Source organism: Netta rufina (assembly GCF_964035555.1).
Source record: "Netta rufina genome assembly, chromosome: 3".
In the NCBI taxonomy this organism is placed as follows: domain Eukaryota; kingdom Metazoa; phylum Chordata; class Aves; order Anseriformes; family Anatidae; genus Netta; species Netta rufina.
Window position 1 is genome coordinate 108,524,209 of NC_140125.1, and position 25,202 is coordinate 108,549,410.

Below are 25,202 nucleotides of genomic sequence, written 5' to 3' on the forward strand. Positions count from 1 at the left end.
GAACTTCTTAATGACATAATTAAAGATCAATATGATTGTTCCCTGTACAAATACCCATGTATGTGTAATAGAAAAAAGTTCATCACACTCCTCTAGCTAAGCAACTGAAGTATGAAATCTAATAGCTGGTAAGTTAGGATATACACATTAACGCAAAAGAAAACAATTGTTTTTGTTGTTTTCTTTATTAATTGGGATCCTTTGTCAAGGATTGTGTTGAACTCTCTCCACCACTAGAGATCTTTCAATCAACTGTTGCTCCTTCCATCCCCTACAAGACTTAGACCCTGAACTATCCAAGTATGTGAAATCAAAAATTAGAGAAATCCCACAGCCTGCTCCATGCAATAGCCTATAGGGGATATCAGTGAATCCTTCTACTTGTTTTTTTTAATCCATGAAAACTTTTTTTCCTGAGTTGCAGTTGTTTGCAAAACTCACTCACAGTGTAAATGAATCATACAGATTTTCTTCTCTCCGATTTGTCATCTTTGTCACAGTTTTAAAATGCTTTCTTAAAAAATAATGTTGCTTGTGCAGCAATTATTAGGCATTTGAAACAAGCTCACTGAGAAAACACAGCTGAAGCATTCAGTATCGAACTGTTCAGAACTTGCATTTCATAGCCTTAAATAATCATTAACATTTCCACATTTTAATAAGATAACTTTATGAAAATAAAAGCACAAATACTTCTGCATCCATTAGATACCTAGTTCAAATAGACAGAATGCTGTATTATGCTTATGTGGCAAGGCTTTGGTAGCAGCAAGCTGCAGGGGTGGCCTCTGTGAGCAGAACCCAACAATGCCACAGGTCATAGAATCATAGGATCATAGAAGGGCTTGGGTGGCAAAGGAACCTTAAAGATCATCTAACTCCAACCCCCCTACCACGGACAGGGATGCCACACATTAGATCTGGTTGCCCACAGCCTCATCCAACCTAGTCTTCAACACCTCCAGGGACTGGGCATCCACAGCTTCTTTGGGCAACCTGTTCCAGTGCCTCACCACTCTCTGAATCAAGAATTTCCTGCTAACATCTCATCTAAATCTCCCCTTTTTAGTTTAAAACCATTTCCCCTTGTCCTATCACTACACTCCCTGACAAAGAGTCCCTCCCCAGCTTTCCGGTAACATAAACTCCTTGAATGTGACCACCCAGCCAATTCCTTAGCCATCAAGTGGTCCATCCATCAAATCCATGTCTCTACAATTTAGAGACAAGTATATCATGGGGGACATGGTGAAATGCCTTGCACAAGTCCAGGTAGAGGATGGCAGTTGCTATTCTCCTCTCCACCAACACTGTAACCCCATCGCTGAAGGCCACTGGATTTGTCAGGCATGATCTGCCCTTAGTGAAGACATGTTGGCTGTCACCAATCACCTCCTTTTTCTTTCACATCCCTTGAAAATGCTGCATTCAGCCATACACATTAAGAAAAAAAAGGGGAATTTGAGTCAGTCTTTCTCCTGTTCCTCTCCTGAAGTGGCAACAATTTTACAGCTACGGTAAAAATAACGATAATGATAATAAAAAGACAGCTTTCATGTAAGTGCATCATTGATGACATTAGAGCATGATAAGCTATGTAGCCTGTTTACTTATTTTAAGACCAATAATCTTTCAAACTGTTCTAAAAAGGAGCATTTTTTGCCTTTTTTTTTTTTTTTAGTGTAAATGATCTTCAGATTGCAATACAGAAACGACTAGGAACATTGATGAGAAAAGCTGCCAAGATCATCTAGGCTAATCTGCTCATAATCACCATGAATGCATAACTGATTTTGCAGATCTTTCTGGAGTAATGTAATGATTAAAAGGTAATGATCAAAAGCTGCAAACATAGTGAGCCATTGGAATCTGAATGGAAAGACAGAGAATGTTTTAGTTGTGGCGGATTCTTGTAGTACCAGATTTGTTTCAAAACATTTTAAGTGATCTGAAGAAAAAGATCATGCTACAGAGAAAGCCACATACACCACCCAAAACCCTAACAGTTAGTAAACCCAGGAGATGATGGTACAAGAGCAAAACAAGATACCAGAGTGCAGGGCATGAAATTCCTGCTACAGACACTGGTACACACTGATCATCATCCCTGCCTCTAGTTGCTGCCAATGTGCAGTGCTTCTATGCAAACCACACCTCTGGAAAGCACTGATACATTTCAGGGAGGAGAGGAGAGTTCTTCCTTAATCCTTGCTTGCAGCAAAAGCCACAATCCCTGTAGCAAGAGATTCAATGTGCTACAAATCTGATCCAAATAAATATAAAAGAAAAAAGGAGACACAAGCAAAAGCTTTTTTTCTTTTTTTTTTTTTTCTTTTTTTTTTTTTTTTTCCCAAGTACTGAAGCTGGGAAAGAAAAAAAAGGTTTATAGGAAAGAAAGTTTACCCATGCCTGTTTACTCAAGAAGTCAAATCCATCCCTTTATAGGATGCCTTTTCATTAATTAAATCAGTAACACTTGCCCTCCACCAAGCCTGCCATGCTGTGAATCAAGAATACATTCTCACAATGACACAGCATCAGATCAATTTGGGGTAGTCCATCTTTCAGATCATGGCTGTCTCACATTTGATCTGCTCAAAGCAAAAGCTAAAGTTCATGACTGGGAGCCCGAACATCTCAGAAATAAAAGCTGTACTAGCAGGATTCAGATGCAAGGATGCATCCTGTTTCTTTGTCCTCTAGCTACATACACTGTTGGGTAACACAACAGAACACTCATGCATCAGGATCAAGAAGCAGCAAATCTCATTGTCCACCAGCGAAACTACATCAAGTCAACATACAAGGATGCCTATTTGTATACCTATTGTAAGCTACAAAATGCTTCACGTCTTTGCTATACATACTAACATAAAATGAAGTAGAGATGAAATGAAACGTTAATCCTCAATTATCAAAGACACAGGTATGTCTTCTTATACATACAGACAATATTAAATTTGTATTTCAGGTTTTTAGAATCTTAAATGATCCATCAGATGCTTTTGTAGCATACTTGAATGTCTCAGCTGTATTTACTTACAATGATTTTGAAACATGTTGATGCTCTTAAAGAATTGCTTGTTGGCACAGTACTGTGCATGGATGATACAACCCTGCCATTTCATACTGTACTCAAAAATGTGGATCTGGATATTATAGATCTGGGAGTAGAGCTGTGGACTCAAATTCCCTAACTTCCCTCCTTGCATTTGCCACAGATTTTATCCAAATTTCTCTTTTTTCTGCCATATATTGAAATAGAACATTTTAAAATTTTACTGAAGATCAATGTCTGTATAAAACAGACACAGATCACAGTTTAAAAGCCACTGTTTTTTGAAGCTCTCACTTTAAAATGGCCAAGTTTAAACTACTCCCAAACATCCTGCGTACAACTCATATTACATCATACAAAAAGTAGATTACATACTTGAAGTACACAGGTGACTGAGAACTCTGCAGTCTTGATGTGCCTAGGGGTTTAAGACTAGCACTAACTTGAAAGAGTTATTTGAATTTCCAGGGAAATTATGAAAAAAAAATATATATGTGTGTACATTTACAGTGAAATTGGTGTAAACTAATTCATGAATAAAGAAACTAGCTAAAGCTGGTAAATTGTGAGAGGAACACAAATGCACAGGCAAGCAGTTTGCAAAAAAGCAATTTCCCTTTCACAGGAAATGGAAGAAATTAATTCTTATTTCCAAAGTCCTGCTTCTTTCCATTATCAGGCAATGTGGACATCCAATAACAATTCAAACGGCAACACTCCTCATCATTTTGTGACTAAAAATAAGTCGCGAAAACAAAATCTAGAAAAGATTTGGAAATGATAGTATTTCAAAACTAGTGTAAAAAAGAGCAAATTATTTATTTGGCTGTTTTAATTTTTGTTTATTTTAATAGAAGGAATGTCTTGTGTTTTCAATAAGCAATGCTGAAGTGCAATGTTTGAAAGCTGAAACACTTGTAATAGGAAGTCAGGCAGCATACTCACTCCACTGCTGCTTCAAGATCACTATGTGGGAAAACTACCCGGCTCTTATAAGGAGAAAAGGTTGCCCAAGATGCTGGTACAAGTAAAGATGACAGGGAAGTGGAAAAGTGGAATCCCAAGAACCTTTTCTGCAGGCAGATCCCCCAGAAGAGACTGAATAAAAAGCACTGAGTTAAGCTATTAGCTTTGAATTATGCATCAGATCTTGCTTGCACACAACCTTGGGAATATATTACCTGTTGATTTTATTTCTGTTTCAGAAATTACACTAAAGCTGGTAATAGAGTTAGGCTAAGGAATGCACAACACCTATGAAGAGGAATCATGTTCTATGATATTCTTTTTTCAACTCTATTTGCAGAGGTAGCAAAACTGCAGGCTAGAATTATCAGAATACCAAAAAAAAAAAAAAAAAAAAAAGGAGGAATAAAATGCTGTTACAATTTTATTTCATGCATACATCATATTTTAAGGTCAAACAGCTATCCATGACAAAATGAAGTCATGAAGACAAAAGAATAGCTACTGTATTTGTAGATAATTTAATGTAAATACCTGCATGCCATTGTAATTATTGCCTTGAGCTTTTACTGAATGTATTTTATGATAAATTCCTAGCAGATAAAACTTGGCTACAGAAGTAACATATGATCCTTTAAGAGCCAGCAGCAGACAAAATAATGACAAAAAGTTATTTTAAAGTGCAAGCAAAACCTCTAAATTAAATCAACATAGTTACTAATACAGAAGCCAGTACTGCTGCAGGAAAAAAAAATGCAAGTTACTGCTGTTGCTAATAACATATAAAAAATAATTTTAAAAGTTGTTAAGGCAGTTGCTTCCACAGTTAAGTTAAATGACTTGTATCTGAAGAGTTGAACAAATTGCTCTAGTGCTGTTTTAAATGCTTTTTTGCTTTGTTTTCAATCAGCTCTTCCAGCAAGAGTGAAGAATAATCTGTCCCAAGAGAAAATGTTTTGATAGCTTCTCTTCTCGTGTTCTCTTGCAGACTCTCTCATATTGGATAGGATACTGACAAGTCAGACTTAAGTAGAAAAACTCATCTTGTCATTTCAACTTAAAGCTGCTTTAGGGGAACTAACATATGATAAATGCAAAGTTAAAATGTCAAATAAAAGAACATCTATGAAAATAGAAAATTACTACATAGTTTTGCGTCAACTACTGAATTCATAGTACACAGTTCTTTTCCCATTTGCAGTCAGCATTAATATGTCTCAGTTGAGACATAATGAGACAAATGACTAAATAATGTCTCAATTTTTGTAATTATCCTAACCCTCTGACCATCTCCCTTTTCTCTAAAAAAAAAAAATTATTTATTTTAATAATAAATGATGTTATGGATGTTCCTTTAGAATATGTCTTTACTCTTGATCTACATGGCCACAGCTTTAGTCACACACAGACTTTGATATAAGCATACATTCCTAGGGTAAAATCTATGTATAACATGATATCGTTTTAGTTTCCTGTGTACAATATCATATGCTTTTAACTGTAGTTACCTGACTAGGTACATGCAAATATTTCTATATTTTACTAATTTCAAGCTTGAAAACTATTCCATGAGCTACATAACAGAATAAAACACCCGTTTTTTTCAGTGAGTGTCTCAGTGACCACCTTCCCTTACTGTGATATTTTTCTGAAAAGCTTCTTAGGCTAAATTTATCCAGACCAAAACATTTGTCCTCAACTCTCCAAATTGGGGAGGTGGGGTAGAAAGAAAAAGAAACAGAAGAGGCAACTCAATTCCTGAGTAAGAGAAGACTCCCTGTAGCTCTAAACGTACTTATATTGACAATCCAGATGAATAACACTTTGCTAAAGTATTTTATATTCTAAAAAAAATGTCACATAAAATTTCAATCAGGCTGCTTGCAAAAATTAATTTTGTTGACAGCTTTACATTCATCTGTAAATTATGAAGCGGTATCATGTTCAAAGTAGAAAATGCTGAACCCTTTAGTTAACTGAAATAGCTGTCTAGCTGTTTTTGTTGGTGGTAATTTTTTGTTTGTTTGTTCAGTGCTAATTTTTCAAGGAAACTTGAAAAACCATACCATCATCTGAAGAGTAAAGTAAAAGAGAAGATAAAGTGAACCGACTACAAAAAGACTGCTTCAAAAAGCTGGCAATCACCTTTATACTCTCTCAGAAAGGAACAAAACCCCTTGCAAGAGAAAAAGCAGAAGTTATCCCAACTCCCTGGCATGAAAATCCGTAAGTAACTCTCCAGAGGAACACAGGCAAACTAGAACTCAAACTTCCATGAAATTCAAGGTTTGAAGATCTTCTGTTCTGAAAGAGTATTTCTGAACAGCTGGCTCAAGAACATTTGCTCTGCTTTCAGAAGTGGGATGTAACGGCATAGCTTATACAGTCCTCGCAAAATAAAAATGAGCAACATAGCTATAATCTCTTTTTTCTTTTTTAAGTATAATTTACCTTGAAGAAATAAAATGATGCTTTGTAGTGTTCTGTGCTTGGCAGACAAAGAAATATGAGGATATGCAAAACACTGGCTTATCTATATCAAACACACTTCAACCAAAGGAACATAGTTGTCATGCTATGACTGCAATGTCACTAATTGCTGGCTTACTATTTCAGGGATGATACCAGAAGACGTTAAAAAGCCTCCATGGGGACTGCTAGTTCAGGAGAGCTTCCTTGAGTCTTAAGCCTTTGAATGTAGTAGCATTTAGTGAGCTAGGGGAAAGATGGGGAAAGAATCACAGAATCACAGAATCACAGAATTCCTAGGTTGGAAGAGACCTCAAGGTCATCGAGTCCAACCTCTGACCTAACGCTAACAGTCCCCACTAAACCTAAGCTCTACATCTAAACGTCTTTTGAAGACTTCCAGGGATGGTGACTCCACCACTTCCCTGGGCAGCCTGTTCCAATGCCTAACAACCCTTTCAGTAAAGAAGTTCTTCCTAACATCTAACCTAAAACTCCCCTGGCTCAACTTAAGCCCATTCCCCCTCGTCCTGTCACCAGGCACGTGGGAGAACAGGCCAACCCCCACCTCGCTACAGCCTCCCTTGAGGTACCTATAGAGAGCGATAAGGTCGCCCCTGAGCCTCCTCTTCTCCAGGCTGAACAAGCCCAGCTCCCTCAGCTGCTCCTCGCAGGACTTGTTCTCCACGCCCCTCACCAGCTTCGTCGCCCTTCTCTGCACCCGCTCAAGCACCTCCATGTCCTTCTTGTAGCGAGGGGCCCAAAACTGAACACAGTACTCGAGGTGCGGCCTCACCAGAGCTGAGTACAGGGGGACGATCACCTCCCTAGCCCTGCTCGTCACACTGTTCCTGATACAAGCCAGGATGCCGTTGGCCTTCTTGGCCACCTGAGCACACTGCTGGCTCATATTCAGCCGACTATCCACCATCACTCCCAGGTCCTTCTCTGCCTGGCAGCTCTCCAACCATTCCTCTCCCAGCCTGTAGCTCTGCTTGGGGTTATTGCGCCCCAGGTGCAGGACCCGGCACTTGGCCTTGTTAAACTTCATGCAGTTGACCTCAGCCCATCGGTCCAGCCTATCCAGATCCTCCTGCAGAGCTTTCCTACCCTCAAGCAGATCGACACACGCACCTAACTTGGTGTCATCTGCAAACTTACTGAGGGTGCACTCGATGCCCTCGTCCAGATCATCGATGAAGATATTAAAGAGGACCGGCCCCAGCACCGAGCTCTGGGGGACGCCACTAGTGACTGGAGCCCTGGGGGACGCCACTAGTGACTGGAAGAAGCGTGTTTGTTGATAAATCACTAAGGAATAAACAAACAAGTGAGAAAAGAAAATTAACAATATGGGACAGGTCAAAGAGGTAATTAAAAGGGCTAAAAAAAATAAAAACCTGCAAAGCATCTTACAAGGAATGGCTAAGCTGATAGCAATGAGTTCTGAAAAGCAGCTCAAAATCAGAACAGCTAGAGAATTGGCAGCATCACTTGGTGATAAGGTGTGAAAGGAGCAGGGATGGATAACCCTAGCAGGGGAAGTCAATGAGCTAGCATGCCACTATGACCAGATGGCATTCACCTTGAGTTCAAGAAACACAAACATGAAATTACATTAAATGACAGGCTTAGGTGCATCAACACATGTTATAACCAGCGTGCCAGAATACAAGACCGATCTAAAAAATGGATTTCAAGAGGATCATCACAGGGATGACAGACCAGAGAGTCTGATTTCCATCCCTGGTAGACAGACTCCATAATAAAGAATGAGGCCACTGAACACATGCATAAACTGTTTGGTGGGAAAGAGTCCGCATGGCCTCTGTAAAGAAAAATCTGCCTCATTAACTTGCTGGAGTCCTATTAGCACTCAACGAGCACAGTGGTAAAGGACATTCTGTAGACAACAAGCATAAAGACCTTCCAAAATTCCTTGGTAAGTTTTCCCACCAAAGTCCAGTCAAGAAAAAGTTGTCATGGGATTGGAACAAAGGTCTTTTTAAGAACTGAAACCTGGTGAAAAGAAAGGTGAAAGCTTAGTGATCACAGAATCACACAGAATTCCTAGGTTGGAAGAGACCTCAAGATCATCAAGTCCAACCTCTGACCTAACGCTAGCAGTCCCCACTAAACCATATCCCTAAGCTCTACATCTAAACATCTTTTGAAGACTTCCAGGGATGGTGACTCCACCACTTCCCTGGGCAGCTTGTTCCAATGCCTCACAACCCTTTCAGTAAAGAAGTTCTTCCTAACATCCAACCTAAAACTCCCCTGGCGCAACTTAAGCCCATTCCCCCTCGTCCTGTCACCAGGCACGTGGGAGAACAGGCCAACCCCCACCTCGCTACAGCCTCCCTTGAGGTACCTATAGAGAGCGATAAGGTCACCCCTGAGCCTCCTCTTCTCCAGGCTGAACAAGCCCAGCTCCCTCAGCCACTCCTCATAGGACTTGTTCTCCACGCCCCTCACCAGCTTCGTCGCCCTTCTCTGCACCCGCTCAAGCACCTCCATGTCCTTCTTGTAGCGAGGGGCCCAAAACTGAACACAGTACTCGAGGTGCGGCCTCACCAGAGCTGAGTACAGGGGGACGATCACCTCCCTAGCCCTGCTCGTCACACTGTTCCTGATACAAGCCAGGATGCCGTTGGCCTTCTTGGCCACCTGAGCACACTGCTGGCTCATATTCAGCCGACTATCCACCATCACTCCCAGGTCCTTCTCTGCCTGGCAGCTCTCCAACCATTCCTCTCCCAGCCTGTAGCTCTGCTTGGGGTTATTGCGCCCCAGGTGCAGGACCCGGCACTTGGCCTTGTTAAACTTCATGCAGTTGACCTCAGCCCATCGGTCCAGCCTATCCAGATCCTCCTGCAGAGCTTTCCTACCCTCAAGCAGATCGACACATGCACCTAACTTGGTGTCATCTGCAAACTTACTGAGGGTGCACTCGATGCCCTCGTCCAGATCATCGATGAAGATATTAAAGAGGACCGGCCCCAGCACCGAGCCCTGGGGGACGCCACTAGTGACTGGCCTCCAACTGGACTTGGCTCCATTCACCACGACTCTTTGGGCCCGGCTATCCAGCCAGTTTCTAACCCAACAAAGCGTGCGCCAGTCAAAGCCAAGAGCAGCCAGTTTCTTGAGGAGAATGCTGTGGGAGACGGTGTCAAAAGCCTTGCTGAAGTCAAGGTAGACCACATCCACAGCCTTTCCCTCGTCCACCCAGCGCGTCACTTTGTCATAGAAGGAGATCAGGTTCGTCAAGCAGGACCTGCCTTTCATAAACCCATGCTGACTGGGCCTGATCGCCTGCTTCCCCTGCAAGTGCTGCAAGATGACTCTCAGGAGGATCTGCTCCATGAGCTTCCCTGGCACTGAGGTCAAACTGACAGGCCTGTAGTTTCCCGGGTCTGCCCTACGGCCCTTCTTGTAGATGGACATCACATTTGCTAGCCGCCAGTCAACTGGGACCTCCCCCGATAGCCAGGACTGCTGATAAATGATGGACAGTGGCTTGGCCAGCTCCTCTGCCAGTTCCCTCAGTACCCTTGGGTGGATCCCATCCGGCCCCATCGACTTGTGCACATCCAAGTGCCGTAGCAGGTCACCAACCAGTTCTTCATGGATAGTGAGGGCCACATCCTGCTCCCCATCCCCTTCCACCAGCTCAGGGTACTGAGTATCCAGAGAACAACCAGTATTGCCGCTAAAGACTGAGGCAAAGAAGGCATTGAGCACCTCCGCCTTTTCCTCATCTCTTGTAACTAAGTTTCCCCCGGCATCCAGTAAAGGATGGAGATTCTCCTTAGTCCTCCTTTTTGTGTTGATGTATTTATAGAAACGTTTTTTGTTATCTTTAACGGCAGTAGCCAGATTGAGCTCCAGATGAGCTTTGGCCTTCCTAATTTTGTCCCTGCACAGCCTCGCTACATCCTTAGAGTCCTCCCTAGTGGCCTGCCATCTTTTCCAAAGCTTATAAACCCTCTTTTTTCTCCTAAGATCAAGCCACAATTCTCTGTTGAGCCAGGCTGGTCTTCTTCCCCGCCAGCTCGTCTTTGGGCACTTGGGGACAGACCGTTCCTGCGCCATTAAGATTTCCCTCTTGAAGAGCGCCCAGCCTTCCTGGACCCCTCTGCCCTTCAGAACCGCCTCCCAAGGGACTCCACCAACTAGTGTCCTGAGCAGCTCAAAGTCAGCCCTCCGAAAGTCCAATACAGCGGTTTATTTGTCCCCTTCCTGGCCTCGCCAAGAATAGTGAACTCCACCATTGCGTGGTCACTCTGCCCAAGACAGCTCCCGACAATCACATCCTCCACCAGTCCTTCTCTGTTTGTGAAGAGAAGGTCTAGCGGGGCACCACCCCTGGTAGGCTCACTAACCAGCTGCGTCAGGAAGCTATCTTCCACGCTCTCCAGAAACCTCCTAGACTGCTTTCTCAGGGCTGTGTTGTGCTTCCAGGATATGTCAGGGAAGTTGAAGTCCCCCACGAGTACAAGAGCTGACGATTTCGCAACTTCTGTCAGCTGCCTGTAGAGTTCCTCATCCATCTCCTCATCCTGGTTCGGCGGTCTATAGCAGACCCTGACCAGGACACTAGCCTTGCTGTCCCTGCCGATCCTAACCCAAAGGGACTCGACCTTGTCATTCCCAGCCTTGAGTTCTACAACCTCGAAAGACTCTCTAATATAGAGAGCCACACCACCACTCCTTCTGTGCTGCCTGTCCCTTCTAAAGAGCTTATAGCCAGGCATTGCAGTACTCCAGTCATGAGACTGGTCCCACCACGTCTCCGTGATGGCAACCAAGTCGTAGCCTGCCTGCTGCACGATGGCTTCCAGCTCCTCTTGTTTGTTACCCACGCTGCGTGCATTGGTGTAGATGCACTTCAGCTGGGCCATTGCCTTATCCTCCGGCCTTGCCATCGTTCCCCCTGGCACAGCCCCAACAATCCTAGCTTCAGCCCCATCCCCCTTCCTACCTAGATTAAAGCCCTCTCAATGAGCCCTGCCAGCTCCTGGCCCAGGATCCTTTTTCCCCTAAAAGATAGGGACCCGTCTGCGGCCATCAGGCCAGGTGCTGAGTAAAGTGTCCCATGATCAAAAAACCCAAGATTTCTGCATTGGCAACAGCCCCGGAGCCACATGTTTAACAGGTGGGCTTTCTGTGTCCTCTCTGAACCCCTCCCTGCCACCGTAGGGATGGATGAAAACACCACCTGCACTCCCGCTCCATCCACTAACCGACCCAGTCCCCTAAAGTCTCTTTTGATAGCCTTGAGGCTTCTCTCTTCGATGTTGTCACTGCCCGCCCGGACTATCAAAAGAGGATAAAGAGGATAATCACTTTTCAGGATAGGGAAGTGCTAGCAGCAAATCCTCCAAGGGCAAGTTCTGACAGCACTTTTATCCAGAATCTCTTATCAACAATCTGGAGAAAGGATGAACAATAAACATTTAAGCTTTCTAATGATGCTATGTTCTTTGAATTATTCAAATGCCATACAATATGTCAATACAGTGCTTTGGCTACTTTAGTATTAAAACCAAAACAGAAAACCAGCAACACAACACTCACACAAGATCAGTTCTTAGATTACCAGTTAAAGTCTCACTCATGATGCCTTCCCTCAATGCTCTCCCTTCTCCTTGGCTCTCTTCCCAGTCAGACTCTACACATATGCAGGAAGGTCAATGGGAGAAAGAATAGAGCAGCATAGATTCAAGGAGTTACACTCTTGTCTCTCCCAATTTTTGTCTTCAGAAGCATCAGGTATACACTGGACTTAGAAACAGGAGCGTATGCCAAATGAGATAGATGCACAGATACTTAGTTATTTTTTCTTCCAACATATTAATGGGTAATAGTATCTTACAGTGTACATGCAAGCAGCATAGGATATAAGAAGATGATAAGTGGCCAAAAACAGCAGCAAGAGAGGGAAGTGCATACAAACTTGAAATTGATGCAGAACATAAAACAGAAAATTCAAGCAGCGAAGTAAACAGGACATGATATATTGCCAAAGCAAGTTTTCTAGTTTCCAGCATCACTAACTGAACAGAAAGAAGGGCAAAGAGGAGGCAAGGTCTTGAATCAGGACTCAAAACAGCAATAGAAGAAGGCATGTTTTAAGCCAATAATAAAGGGCACCACCATCTACTTCATGCTAGCTTGTGGGAAAAAAAGCCCCGTTAAGAAGGAATGAAACAATGCATGCAGTGTTAATAGGCTCCAGTAAAATTTCATGTACAGTAATCCAGTTTGAGACTAAAAAAGAATATGTTATGTCTACTGAGTTAAGTTCATAATTTAGGAATGTGATAGGATATTATTATTATCATTAAACACAAACATGAAATTATTTATTATCATTTGATTTCCAGTGAAAGGTTACCTCATCTGTACAGACTTACCTTCTAGCTGCACTACAGTGCCACATAATTTGGTTTTAAGCCATTAGAACCAATAGAACACAAGTGGCACATTTTGTAGCTCATAAGATCTGCCTTTCTCCCTCCTCTATATAGCTTTCTTACTTGATATTTATTAGAGTTCAAAATAAGTCTGTATTTTCAATATCCTAGACTAAGAATAATACCTAAAATAAGGACCATGAATGGGAATTCTGCTTCTCTAACTTAATGCAAGTTTATCTACAATTAGGGTTGCTCTAATACAAATAAGTGACTAAATCATCTTGGTGACTAGGTCAAGCCTGCAGAATGAACTCCCATAAGATCTGTACAAACCTCTGTGTATTCAGTGCCAAGTTCAAAGCACACTCACTCCTTTTGACCTTGCTTTCATTAATGAAAAAAAATGTGTATGTAAACATATATGTGTATGTAAAAAAATGTGTATGTAAACATGCTGTTTTTTCCCTAGGGGAAAGGAGATGAGAGAGAATAAGCCACACATGATGTATTTGTCACAGCCACTCAATGCATTTAAAGACTACAGATGTCACGGTGATGAGGGCAGTGTGGTGAGCCTGAGCACAGATCTACAAAGAAAGATGTGAGCAGACAGAAACAATAGTCTGACAATGACAGGAGAAAAAAAGAAAAATAAAAGAAAAAGCAGAGGAACTAAAGTACACAAAGGTTATTATACAAACAAGAAGGGAAAACAGAAAAACAAAACTAGAGAAAAGTTGTTTTGTAGACAGGGAATTTATTTGAGGTGAAAGCAGACTTAATTCTGCCTCTTCGGGAAAGTTGGATAGAGGCTTACCTAAGCAGTAAGCAACAGAAAAGGGAATCAGGTAATCAGGTTATGTGTATAGAGGACATTTGTCATTGTATAAAAGCACACTTTTCACAAACTCAAAAATCGGTTAAATCAAGCTACTGTGGAACACAGTAGTCCCAACTAGAAGTCCCAACTTCTTCATCAACTCTAGGCTACATCAAAAGCATCACTACAATCACTGAGGTTACCACTTCAACACATTGAATTTCACTCCTGTCCTTCTGTGCATTTCAACTAGCATTTTATTGAATGAAAATAACAGGTAAGTTAGTAAAAAAAAAATCTAAGAATTGCTAAAAGAATATATAAGAATATGCTAAAATAATTTTTCTTCATCTCGCATTAATTGCGGAATTCCTCTGCAGTTTAGCAGTATTTGTCAGAAATGTTGCCTGATGCTCCAAGAAAAAGCATAACCTCCCAGCTAAGGTCAGGAAAACACTCTTCTCCCAAACCATAGAAATACTTCTATATTAAATTATTAGCACGGAGACAGGAACATAATAAAACAATTAACCTTAGGGTAATTAAACTTCTCACTCCTTTTTAGAGAAAATAAATGCCTGTATATATGTATACTGGTCACTTATCACATCACCAGTAAAGGACAAATGAGGAGACAAGCTGTTAACAGAAATAAAATCATCCAGGAAATATCTTGCTCAGTTGTACAGCTTCCCCTCTCATCATGAGCAAGAATTTTTGAGTGGCAAATCTGAGTGGCAGTTGCAAGGAACGCTCAATAAAACTTTGTATTCTTAGATGATATATCTTAGTCTATACTAGACTAAACTTTTGACATATAATGCAAGAACGATGCAAAACCAAGCAGCATTTTCCAAACAAACAGATTTTGGTTATCAAGACTCAGAAGCATTGCTGGTTAACAGGCATCTGGCTACACAGAGGAGTGGATTCTGTCAGGAAAGACACTGGGGTGAGCTAGATCCAACCTAACCTAGTTAGGAAAGTTTGAAATTAATCTCAAAGGGAATGGAGAACGAACCCCAGAGAGAAGTCAAGGAACAATGGCTGGAGGAGAGCTGGCCTACTATAGGACAAACAGGAGAAAAGGTGACAGTGGATATGGTGTAATGACAAAGCTGCTTGAACACATTGAGCTTTTCTATGGAAGAGGTGATAGAGAAAAATGTATGGGTCATGATTAGAGAGATTATAGAAAGAGCAGCATTGTAGTAAATTAAGTGCTACAGACAACTTGACAGAGAAGAAATTAACAAAATCCATCAAAGAATTGCAATATCAAGGTTCATGGTTCCCATGGAAAATATTGTTCTGGAAAATAAAACCTGCTGGAAGGACAACAAGGAAGAATACAACAATCCAGGAGATTTCTGGAATGTCAGGTACAGGTGAAGGAAAAAAGTTGGAGAATTGGATATTCAGTATCAGACTTCGCTGCTGGGACCAAAACACAGTAGTTTCAGATTTTAAGGGAAGGCAAACAACAAGGTAAAGATGCTGGACTTTATGAGGTTGAACTTTGCCTTTAATGTAGCCTCCCATGCAATTGTCACCTGTCAGTTTTCTAAAAAGCCAAACTGGCCAAGGTGAACTGATTGAAGTTAGAATCACAGAGTAACTTGGAGACAACTTTCACAAAGCACATGCAAAAAGCAGGTGCAAGAGCAGCGTTACTCAGCCATCGTGACACGTTGCCAACTGCTAAGCTCAAAAAAGCAAAAAAGAACATACAAAAAACGAAGATGAGGATGAATTTCATACAAACAGATTTTCATTAGGATAGAAGAAGAATATAGAAATCTTGCCTAGAGATGAAGAGTTGGAATTAGGAAGACTATGCTGAAGTCAGAGCTGGAAATGGATATAAATATTAAGAAGGGTTTCTACAGTTAAACCAGCAGCAGAATGTTTTTCACACCCAATCTATTTTTCAGTATTTTATTTTCTGTCTGGCATGATTTTCACAGACCCTTAACAGGTTTTTTTATTTAGTTCTAGAACTCTATTAATGTCTCCCTCAGGGTAAGAAATTAATAAAGCTCAGATGCCCTAAACTCTGACTATTATGTCTAAATTGTAATAACAACTAAACTTCAAAATCTAATTGTCTTGGGTACAAAAACACAGTAGTACTTTACCCCAAATTCCTTTGTTTCTCCTTATTACAGAGTAATAACTTCATCAGAAATAGATATTCTCCATCTGATTTTCTTTTGGACATCAACAATACAAAAGAACATAGTGAGAATTTCTGGCAACATATGATTCTGTTTTGATGCACAGGTATTAACAGTACTTCAGGTCTCAGGAAAAAGTCAAGCCCTTGTCCAGCAGAACTACAGATTCCTTCAAAATGTGTTTTCTTGATTAATAATTCTCGCAACAACTTAGCAATTTTCATCCTGAGAACATTTCTCCTATTATTATGGAGATAGCCATGTATGGTTTTGAAAGACAAAATGTTACTTTAAAGCAGACATAGGAAGTGTAGGTATCTCCATGCTTCTATATAACCTCCTAAAAATTTACATAAGGTTGTTAGAATACTAGATTAAGTAGACTAGAGGAATCTTTCAGATGCTGTTATACAGAAGTATGCGCTCTATGATCTTGAAGATCTGCCTTCTCAGCATGTGGCTCAAGTGCCAAATTCAGATCTTTACTGTATATGTAAAGACTTAGAATAGGGGAGAAAAGACTGATTATACTTCTTCACCCACCAAGCCTACTCAGCTACCTTGTAAGAAGAGCCCATAGCTGAGAATTACATAGTTAAAGGACTTAAGGACACATTTCTGTTTTGAGAAACAGAAAATAAAGGTAATTCAAGATACCAGCTGCATGTGCTAGGAGACAATCTACTATGGAATGACATAAATAATTAAGTTTATCATCTTCATGAAAGTTTGTACCACAAAGTTTAGAAACAATCCTTGTCCTCCTCCTATGTCCTTAGTTTTAAAGGAAAAACAAATACAAAAGGCAAGAGCATATCTATTCCCATAGCATTCGGTAACATTGAGGAAAACAACTTGTAAGCTGAACCATTCTTTGTTACCAGCTCATTTAAACAAATGTCTGTTCTGTGGAAATTGTCTTTTTTTTTTTTTTTTCTTTCTTTGTGCATGTGTGGCTGGAAAAAAAGTATCAGTTACTATTTCTTTTCAACTTCAGCAACTGTCCCACACTGGATATTTTAGCATTGGTAACAATAAATGTCTTCTCCTATGTTCTTTTCTTACTGAGTACTCAAGGACAATTTTTATTTATTTATTTATTTAATTGTTTTAGCAAACAACTTAGAATCTACTGTTTATCCACACTTAGAATCCAATCACATACAATATTTCAGTAAGATGGAATAATAGATTTAGCTGAAGATCATACTGGTAAGTGATAAACTACATGGTATTATTGATATGATTTTGTTTATTAAATGACAACTGGAGTAGAAATAGCTTAAGTTTTAACATCTGTCCTTGTTCTTTCAAAATGAGGACATTTTCTTTCAAAAGGCTTCATAGCTTCTTTCATAAAATAAAACTGTCCATCTTTGCTTGTAAGACAGAAGCTAAGATAACAAAAGTATATACTTTTTTTTTTTTTTTTTCTCAAAGGTGCCTAACAGCAGTCTCAAAAGAAAGCTATTTAACCATGAACAAATTCCTCTAACCAACATATTTTGCTAGTGCCACAAATTTCAGCTCTGGGCTAAGTTTCTCCTTTAGTTTCTAAACAGGGTATCAGGATGCAGGAGAATCAAAGGTTGCCAAACTGCAGAACTGGGCTAGTATCAAACAGTCTTTTTCTGAACATAGAGGAAAACGGAGCTGATCTGAATATAGAAAATACCTCCTCTTTTCCAGCTATGATGGTGCTTAGTGATCTCTCTCCAGAAAATTTGGAGTGGTCTTTTAACTGTAAAGCAGAGACAAGCTGGAAACTAAACAGTCCAGAGAGTTTTAGGAGAGGAAGAAAGAACTTTCTGAATTCTGTGAATAAACTCTTGGAGTGGCAAAAAAGAGTTTACATTAGCCTGACTTTTGCACCAATTCTAATTCCTACTAAGAAACCTGGGTTTTTACCAAACATGTTACCTCTCACATTTAGTTCAGGTTTGTCATTAAACTCCCTTAATCACAGGTGATGAGTAAGAAGCAGAGCTGTGCCATTTGAAAAACAACGAAGAGAGACAGTTATCACAGGAAATGAACAATTTCATCAATGAACAAGGATGAACTTTATAAACATCATATACATCATATATGAACTAAAATACGTAACAATAAACATTGAACAGCCCTGTTCTTGCTTAAATGGACACTTGACTCATCCTAGGAAGTCCTTTATCAGTACTGCAAGATGACAGAATAGGCTATACACATTATTGCTCAGTTTATAAGCTACTTTGAAGATGGCTAGTGCTACTACCTATAAATGACACTTGATATTGTGCTTCAAGAACACACAATATACTCTTCCAGAAAATTTCAAGTACTTGCCTGTTTACAGCACTGTGCAAGAATAATTATGCATAACTTAGCAGGCTGTTCACAGTGTAAGGCAGATCAGCTCCTTAACAGGCTTAACTCATGTACTGGCTATTTAGAATAGCTTTAATGCTACACATTAATGAATATGGTTTTAAAAAGAAAAAGTACTAACCCTGTAGAGAGGGTGGCACTTGTCCTTGAAACATGGTGCCAAACGAGCATAGATCTGCAGGCTGTAGTAATAACTTGCCAGCTGGAGAGATAACGCAGAATGCAATTGCTTTTCAAAGCATTTGTTGGCATCTACCACCTAGGAGAAAGAGAGCATTAATTTAGATGAAAGAATTAGCAAGCATACAATGTTAAGTGCACAAACTTTCTAAAAGCTTCTTGCTGTGATTTACAAATAATTTTATGTTTTTTTTGGCACAGAAATAAGTCACTAACTTCCTCTCCCCCCCCACACAAAGATAATTCTGTATTGTGATAATTCTGTATTCTGTATTTCTCCCTTTGCACACTTAACCAAAATGATCTCCAAACTAAGTCTTTCCTTCTTCTACACAATAAAGGTATTACCTGCATTTCTGAGCTATGCTGGAATTGTCAGTCAGGCAGTCTAACTTCTATCAAATGTGTTATTTCACCAGTACCACACTCATAAATCAGTCCAACAGCATTTGTTTAGAGCTACCTTTAAATGCATCAGCCCAAACTTTTTTATTTATTTAATTGATCTCAAAGACAAATTTTAAAGCCCTACAGAAAATACATTTTCTTATGAAATTCTGAAATCCAGAATAATATTTTCTGGTAAAAGCATATTACATATATGTATATATGTGTGTATATATATATATATATGTATATATAAAATCACTATCAACATACCTGTGGCAGTGCAAGCAGATAGGCAAGAGACAAGGCCATATCATTTGGTAAAGCATCGCTTGCCAGTTGTAGCAGAACTGCAACATACACAGAAAAGAAATAAAGGTTTGATTACTGACCCATCAAGCCTTGACAGTTAGCAAATTAAATGTTTTCAGTTTAACTTTATTTTATTAGACACTAGCTTGAAGCACCCTATACATACTTAATTAAACACTAATCAGCGCAATCCAGAAACAGATAATATGTAATTAAACTGCAGAACAGCTTTACCTTGACTTCCAGGCAAAGTGTTCCATGCATTAACCAAACAAGAATGTGACTGTGCAGTAACAGATGCTAAACAAAGCCACTGAAATATCATCTGAAATGATTCAAAACAAGTAGACATGTTGTTTGTAAAGTCGAGGCAGTGGTATAATGATGTGAACATTACAAAATACCAACCAGAGGAATGTCACAAAATGTCTTTTCTTCAAGCCTGAGCTCTAATTCACTTATCACTGAAAGCAAGATTCTATATTGAAAACTTTTATCTTAAAAAAAAAAATAAAGTGCAACAAGTAGCATACATTTTTAAGTAAGATTATTGAAACTAAGCAAGAAGTATAAGCAAGAGAATTCCCAGGCACTTTAGAGAGAGAAACAAGCTGATCTGGATCATGCATACTGTAAAATGTCACTAAGAAATCATCTAAATAAATCACTGACAGGTACACCTAAAATACATTATCCAACTGACAAGTTACACATAGTGACTTGGTACAGTTAGTTAATCTAAAGTTTGGATAACTATGTCAACGGGAAGGTATCACTAACTAGAATGAGTTCATTTAGTAAATAACACACGGATAATGAAAAAAGAAGCTTCCTTAATTGAATGTTCATGATTATTTTAATAAATTCTAAAGCTAAGCTTAGAAAGAAAGTAGCTGAGGAAAATGAACAGTTATTATGAAGAAAGTTAAGAAACCTGGAAGGATGGGCAAATTCAGGTCTTTTTACTGAATTCTATAAATTCAGATTAATCAATTAAAATAAATATAAATAATATAAATTAAATAGTGTAATTCTTATATCTGCTTTTCACTTCTGGCTTTAGGAAAAGAGAAGAAAAATAACAGCAACCTTTTATACAGTGATTCAAATCAGATTAGCTAGCATTCTTCTAGGATATTTACATTTCAATTGAAACTCAATAAAAAGTTAGGGGGGAAAAAAAAGAAAAGCACACATACACAAAACCATCTCCAAACAATAACTCCCCTGCTCCTGCCACATACTGCAATCAAAAATTTCAGCACAAGAACGCAGTAGAAATGAACACAAAGAATAATGATTCTAAAAAATATATACTTCCAGTACAACTGACAAAAAAATATCTGCTTTTCCTAAGTTTATACTAAGGGCTTTTTTAGTTTAAAAATAGAAACCATTATATTTTACTTTACACAAATAGGAGAACCAACATGGCACAGACACAATGTGATTGCCTGAGATTTGTTGGTTAATAACAGGATCTCATTTATATATTTTTCTGTACTAAATTGTCACCATGGTTATTACAGAAGCTTCAACAAACACTTACAAAATAATGGTTCTGATGATACACTCAACAGTTAGTTTTAGGGGTACAGAATGCAAATTATTAATTCCAGAAGCAACTTCAAAAATCTTAAGAAACGTGGATCAGAAATTGCTTAAGGAATTTTAAATATACAAGGAAAAAAAAATGTTGTTTTCATTTTTTCATGGACTTTTTTTCCAAAGCAGCAGAACCCTCTTTCCACAGCTTAGCTCTTTGCACATTTTAAGAAAGTCTCAAATGCTTTTATTTCCACATTGCATAAACTACTCTTAAGTGCATGCTGGCAAGAAGCATTTTTATTTTACACACACAGACCTCCCAGTGAATTCTTTGTTCCAAAGAATAAGTTACAAAAGGCTTGAATGATCACTTACAATTTTCAGATTATCATTAATTTGCCACCAGACTGACTTAGTTGATTTATGTGCTGGCCCTCAGCCACACACAACAAGCAAATTTCTATGTGACAAGGCATCGCAGAGGTCGTCAGGATGGCAGCATTAAAGTTACTGCAAATACAAACCTGTCCATCAGGAACTATGCTTCAAATAGCTTCTACCAATAGTTTCTTGCTGCTGACAGCTTGTTTCTGCTGCATTCAAAATAACCTGGATGCTGTCCAAGCAAAAATAATAGAACTCTAGAAATATCTAATATTAAAATCTTTATGAGTTAGTTTGCAAAACTGGTATTCTGTACTATGAGCAAAAGCTATGCTACTTTAAATGTTCTTACAACCACCACTAGTCAAACAGAAAAAGATGGGAGGAAGAAAAGAACCAGTGCTCTGCCCTCTTTTCCGTTTCTCTGGAAAATTCCTGACCACAAAACCACAAGAATAACACAATAAACTCCACATTTTCTTTTAACTTAAAATCGCCAACAAGACAACTGCCCAGCTAACAAACATTTATCTTCACCTTTCAGATAACAATCATGACCAACAACATAGCACCAATACAAGGCCACAAAATGACTTCATGAACGCTGTTGTATTTGAATGAAGCTCAACCCAAAGGTATCCCAGCTGCAAAAATACTACTTGAGAGTAGGAACTGCTTCCATTGACATCCCTTCTGAGAAAGGGATTATATATATACTTATATATATATATAAATACATAAACACACGCGCGCTTTCTTTGTGCTTGTGTGCCAGTATGGGTTCATGTATCCTTATATATCCTCCTACTTACACATACGTACATGTAAGTACACAGACTAAAGTCATACAGTTTTATGTCTCCAAGCAAAACCCTACAGGAATTCAATGACGTACTAATCCACTGAGTTTAAAATCACAGACTACAGATATTAGCAGGATGCCACTCTGTTCCAATGCACATCTGAACAAAACTTATGGGGACAAAGACCTATGCCAAATTAATTAAACATTACAGGGCTGCAAAATAGGGTGGACAAGAAGTTACAAGCAATGAAACAGTGTTCTACAAGCTGTATTTCCTTAGGAAAAAATATATATATAAATATATATGTATTCTGTTTTTATGGTTTTGTTTTATTTTTGTGTTTTTTTTTGTTTTATTTTGTTGTTTGTTTTTTGTTTTGTTTTGTTTTGTTTTGTTTTGTTTTAATATTTCCTGTGCACATTTTGACTTTATGCCAGAAGCCTACTTGGATAGAAAACTGGAGAAGAAAATTATTTCTTCATGAAAGCTAACTTACTGATACCCAGATGTTTTGTTGAAAGATGCAAGTTATCATTGTTCATCACAGAATTTCTAGGTTGGAAGAGACCTCAAGGTCATCGAGTCCAACCTCCAACCTAACGCTAACAGCCCTCCACTAAACCATATCCCTAAGCTCTACATCTAAACGTCTTTTGAAGACTTCCAGGGATGGTGACTCCACCACTTCCCTGGGCAGCCTGTTCCAATGTCTAACAACCCTTTCAGTGAAGAAGTTCTTCCTAACATCCAACCTAAAACTCCCCTGGCGCAACTTAAGCCCATTCCCCCTCGTCCTGTCACCAGGCACGTGGGAGAACAGGCCAACCCCCACCTCGCTACAGCCTCCCTTGAGGTACCTAAAAAGAGCGGTAAGGTCACCCCTGAGCCTCCTCTTCTCCAGGCTGAACAAGCCCAGCTCCCTCAGCCGCTCCTCGTAGGACTTCTTCTCCAGGCCCCTCACCAGCTTCGTCGCCCTTCTCTGCACCCGCTCAAGCACCTCGATGTCCTTCTTGTAGCGAGGGGCCCAAAACTGAACACAGTACTCGAGGTGCGGCCTCACCAGAGCTGAGTACAGGGGGACGATCACCTCCCTCGCCCTGCTGGTCACGCTGTTCCTGATACAAGCCAGGATGCCGTTGGCCTTCTTGGCTACCTGAGCACACTGCTGGCTCATATTCAGCCGACTATCCACCATCACTCCCAGGTCCTTCTCTGCCTGGCAGCTCTCCAACCATTCCTCTCCCAGTCTGTAGCTCTGCTTGGGGTTATTGCGCCCCAGGTGCAGGACCCGGCACTTGGCCTTGTTGAACTTCATGCAGTTGACCTCAGCCCATCGGTGCAGCCTATCCAGATCCTCCTGCAGAGCTTTCCTACCCTCAAGCAGATCGACACACGCACCTAACTTGGTGTCATCTGCAAACTTACTGAGGGTGCACTCGATGCCCTCGTCCAGATCATCGATGAAGATATTAAAGAGGACCGGCCCCAGCACCGAGCCCTGGGGGACGCCACTAGTGACTGGCCTCCAACTGGACTTGGCTCCATTCACCACGACTCTTTGGGCCCGGCTATCCAGCCAGTTTCTAACCCAGCGAAGCGTGCGCCAGTCCAAGCCAAGAGCAGCCAGTTTCTTGAGGAGAATGCTGTGGGAGACGGTGTCAAAAGCCTTGCTGAAGTCAAGGTAGACCACATCCACAGCCTTTCCCTCATCCACCCAGCGCGTCACTCTGTCATAGAAGGAGATCAGGTTCGTCAGGCATGACCTGCCTTTCCTAAACCCATGCTGACTGGGCCTGATCGCCTGCTTCCCCTGCAATTGCTGCATGATGACTCTCAGGAGGATCTGCTCCATGAGCTTTCCTGGCACTGAGGTCAAACTGACAGGCCTGTAGTTTCCCGGGTCTGCCCTCCGGCCCTTCTTGTAGATGGGCGTCACGTTTGCTAGCCGCCAGTCGATTGGAACCTCCCCTGATAGCCAGGACTGTTGATAAATGATGGAAAGTGGCTTGGCCAGCTCCTCTGCCAGTTCCCTCAGTACCCTTGGGTGGATCCCATCCGGCCCCATCGACTTGTGCACATCTAAGTGCCGTAGCAGGTCACCAACCAGTTCTTCATGGATAATGAGGGCCACATCCTGCTCCCCATCGCCTTCCACCAGCTCAGGGTACTGAGTATCCAGAGAACATCCGGTATTGCCGCTAAAGACTGAGGCAAAGAAGGCATTGAGCACCTCCGCCTTTTCCTCATCTCTTGTAACTAAGTTTCCCCCCGCATCCAGTAAAGGATGGAGATTCTCCTTAGTCCTCCTTTTTGTGTTGATGTATTTATAGAAACGTTTTTTGTTATCTTTAACGGCAGTAGCCAGATTGAGCTCCAGATGAGCTTTGGCCTTCCTAATTTTGTCCCTGCACAGCCTCGCTACTTCTTTAAAGTCCTCCTTAGTGGCCTGCCCTCTTTTCCAAAGCTTATAAACCCTCTTTTTTCTCCTAAGATCAAGCCACAATTCTCTGTTGAGCCAGGCCGGTCTTCTTCCCCGCCAGCTCGTCTTTGGGCACGTGGGGACAGACCGTTCCTGCGCCATTAAGACTTCCCTCTTGAAGAGCGCCCAGCCTTCCTGGACCCCTCTGCCCTTCAGAACCACCTCCCAATCATTTAGCATGTGATAATATCTCACTAAACTTAAAAGTATATGGAAGATCAAAGTCCAAGGCTTGTGACCATACCAAATCCTACATCCACAAAGCAGCAGCAAACTTAATCTTGAGTTTTATCTCACACACTTCCTCTGGGGAAGATGTTCAGCTTTTCTCAAACACGTATAACATTGAACTGCTATAATAATAGAATATTTGGCAAAATACACAATGTACCCTTTCTTTAAAAGTTCTCTTATTGATATGTGCTGACAGACAACCCTTCCTCTAAATAAAATGTATTTCAGAGAACAAGTTCATTTCATCTTTCCTATGCCTTTTCTGAAACTTTTTTTTCCTCCACTCCCCTTGACACAAATTCCTGTATAGATCTTTGGAGACAGAACTGATGTTTAATAGTCCAGTTTCCGGTAGGAAGGTAGAAGTTCAAAAACTAAACTTGGAATCTAAAATTTCTTTTCTTCTTCAAGTCCCCAAACCTGAAATTTTGATCTCAAAGGCACCCACTGAATTGTAACCAAGCAGTTCCAGTTAGAGCAGGAAGCATCACCAAGGATTTCCCAATTAACATCATTTGCTGTAAGAAAGTAATGAATGTGTTTACTCTTTGCCTCTCCCTCCCCTTTAAGACACAGGCATCACAAGCTCT

General features: G+C 40.4%; 1 protein-coding gene across 1 annotated transcript in view; it reads right to left on the bottom strand.

Moving 5' to 3' along the window:
* NBAS (NBAS subunit of NRZ tethering complex) overlaps nucleotides 1–25,202 on the bottom strand; it is a gene marked incomplete at its 5' end in the record, with an annotated part of 190,198 nt that overhangs the window by 80,144 nt on the left and 84,852 nt on the right. The window contains 2 exons of the mRNA XM_084283852.1: nucleotides 18,404–18,541; nucleotides 19,123–19,199. Of these exons, the coding sequence (XP_084139978.1) occupies nucleotides 18,404–18,541; nucleotides 19,123–19,199 (215 nt within the window). The remainder of the gene's footprint in view (nucleotides 1–18,403; nucleotides 18,542–19,122; nucleotides 19,200–25,202) is intronic.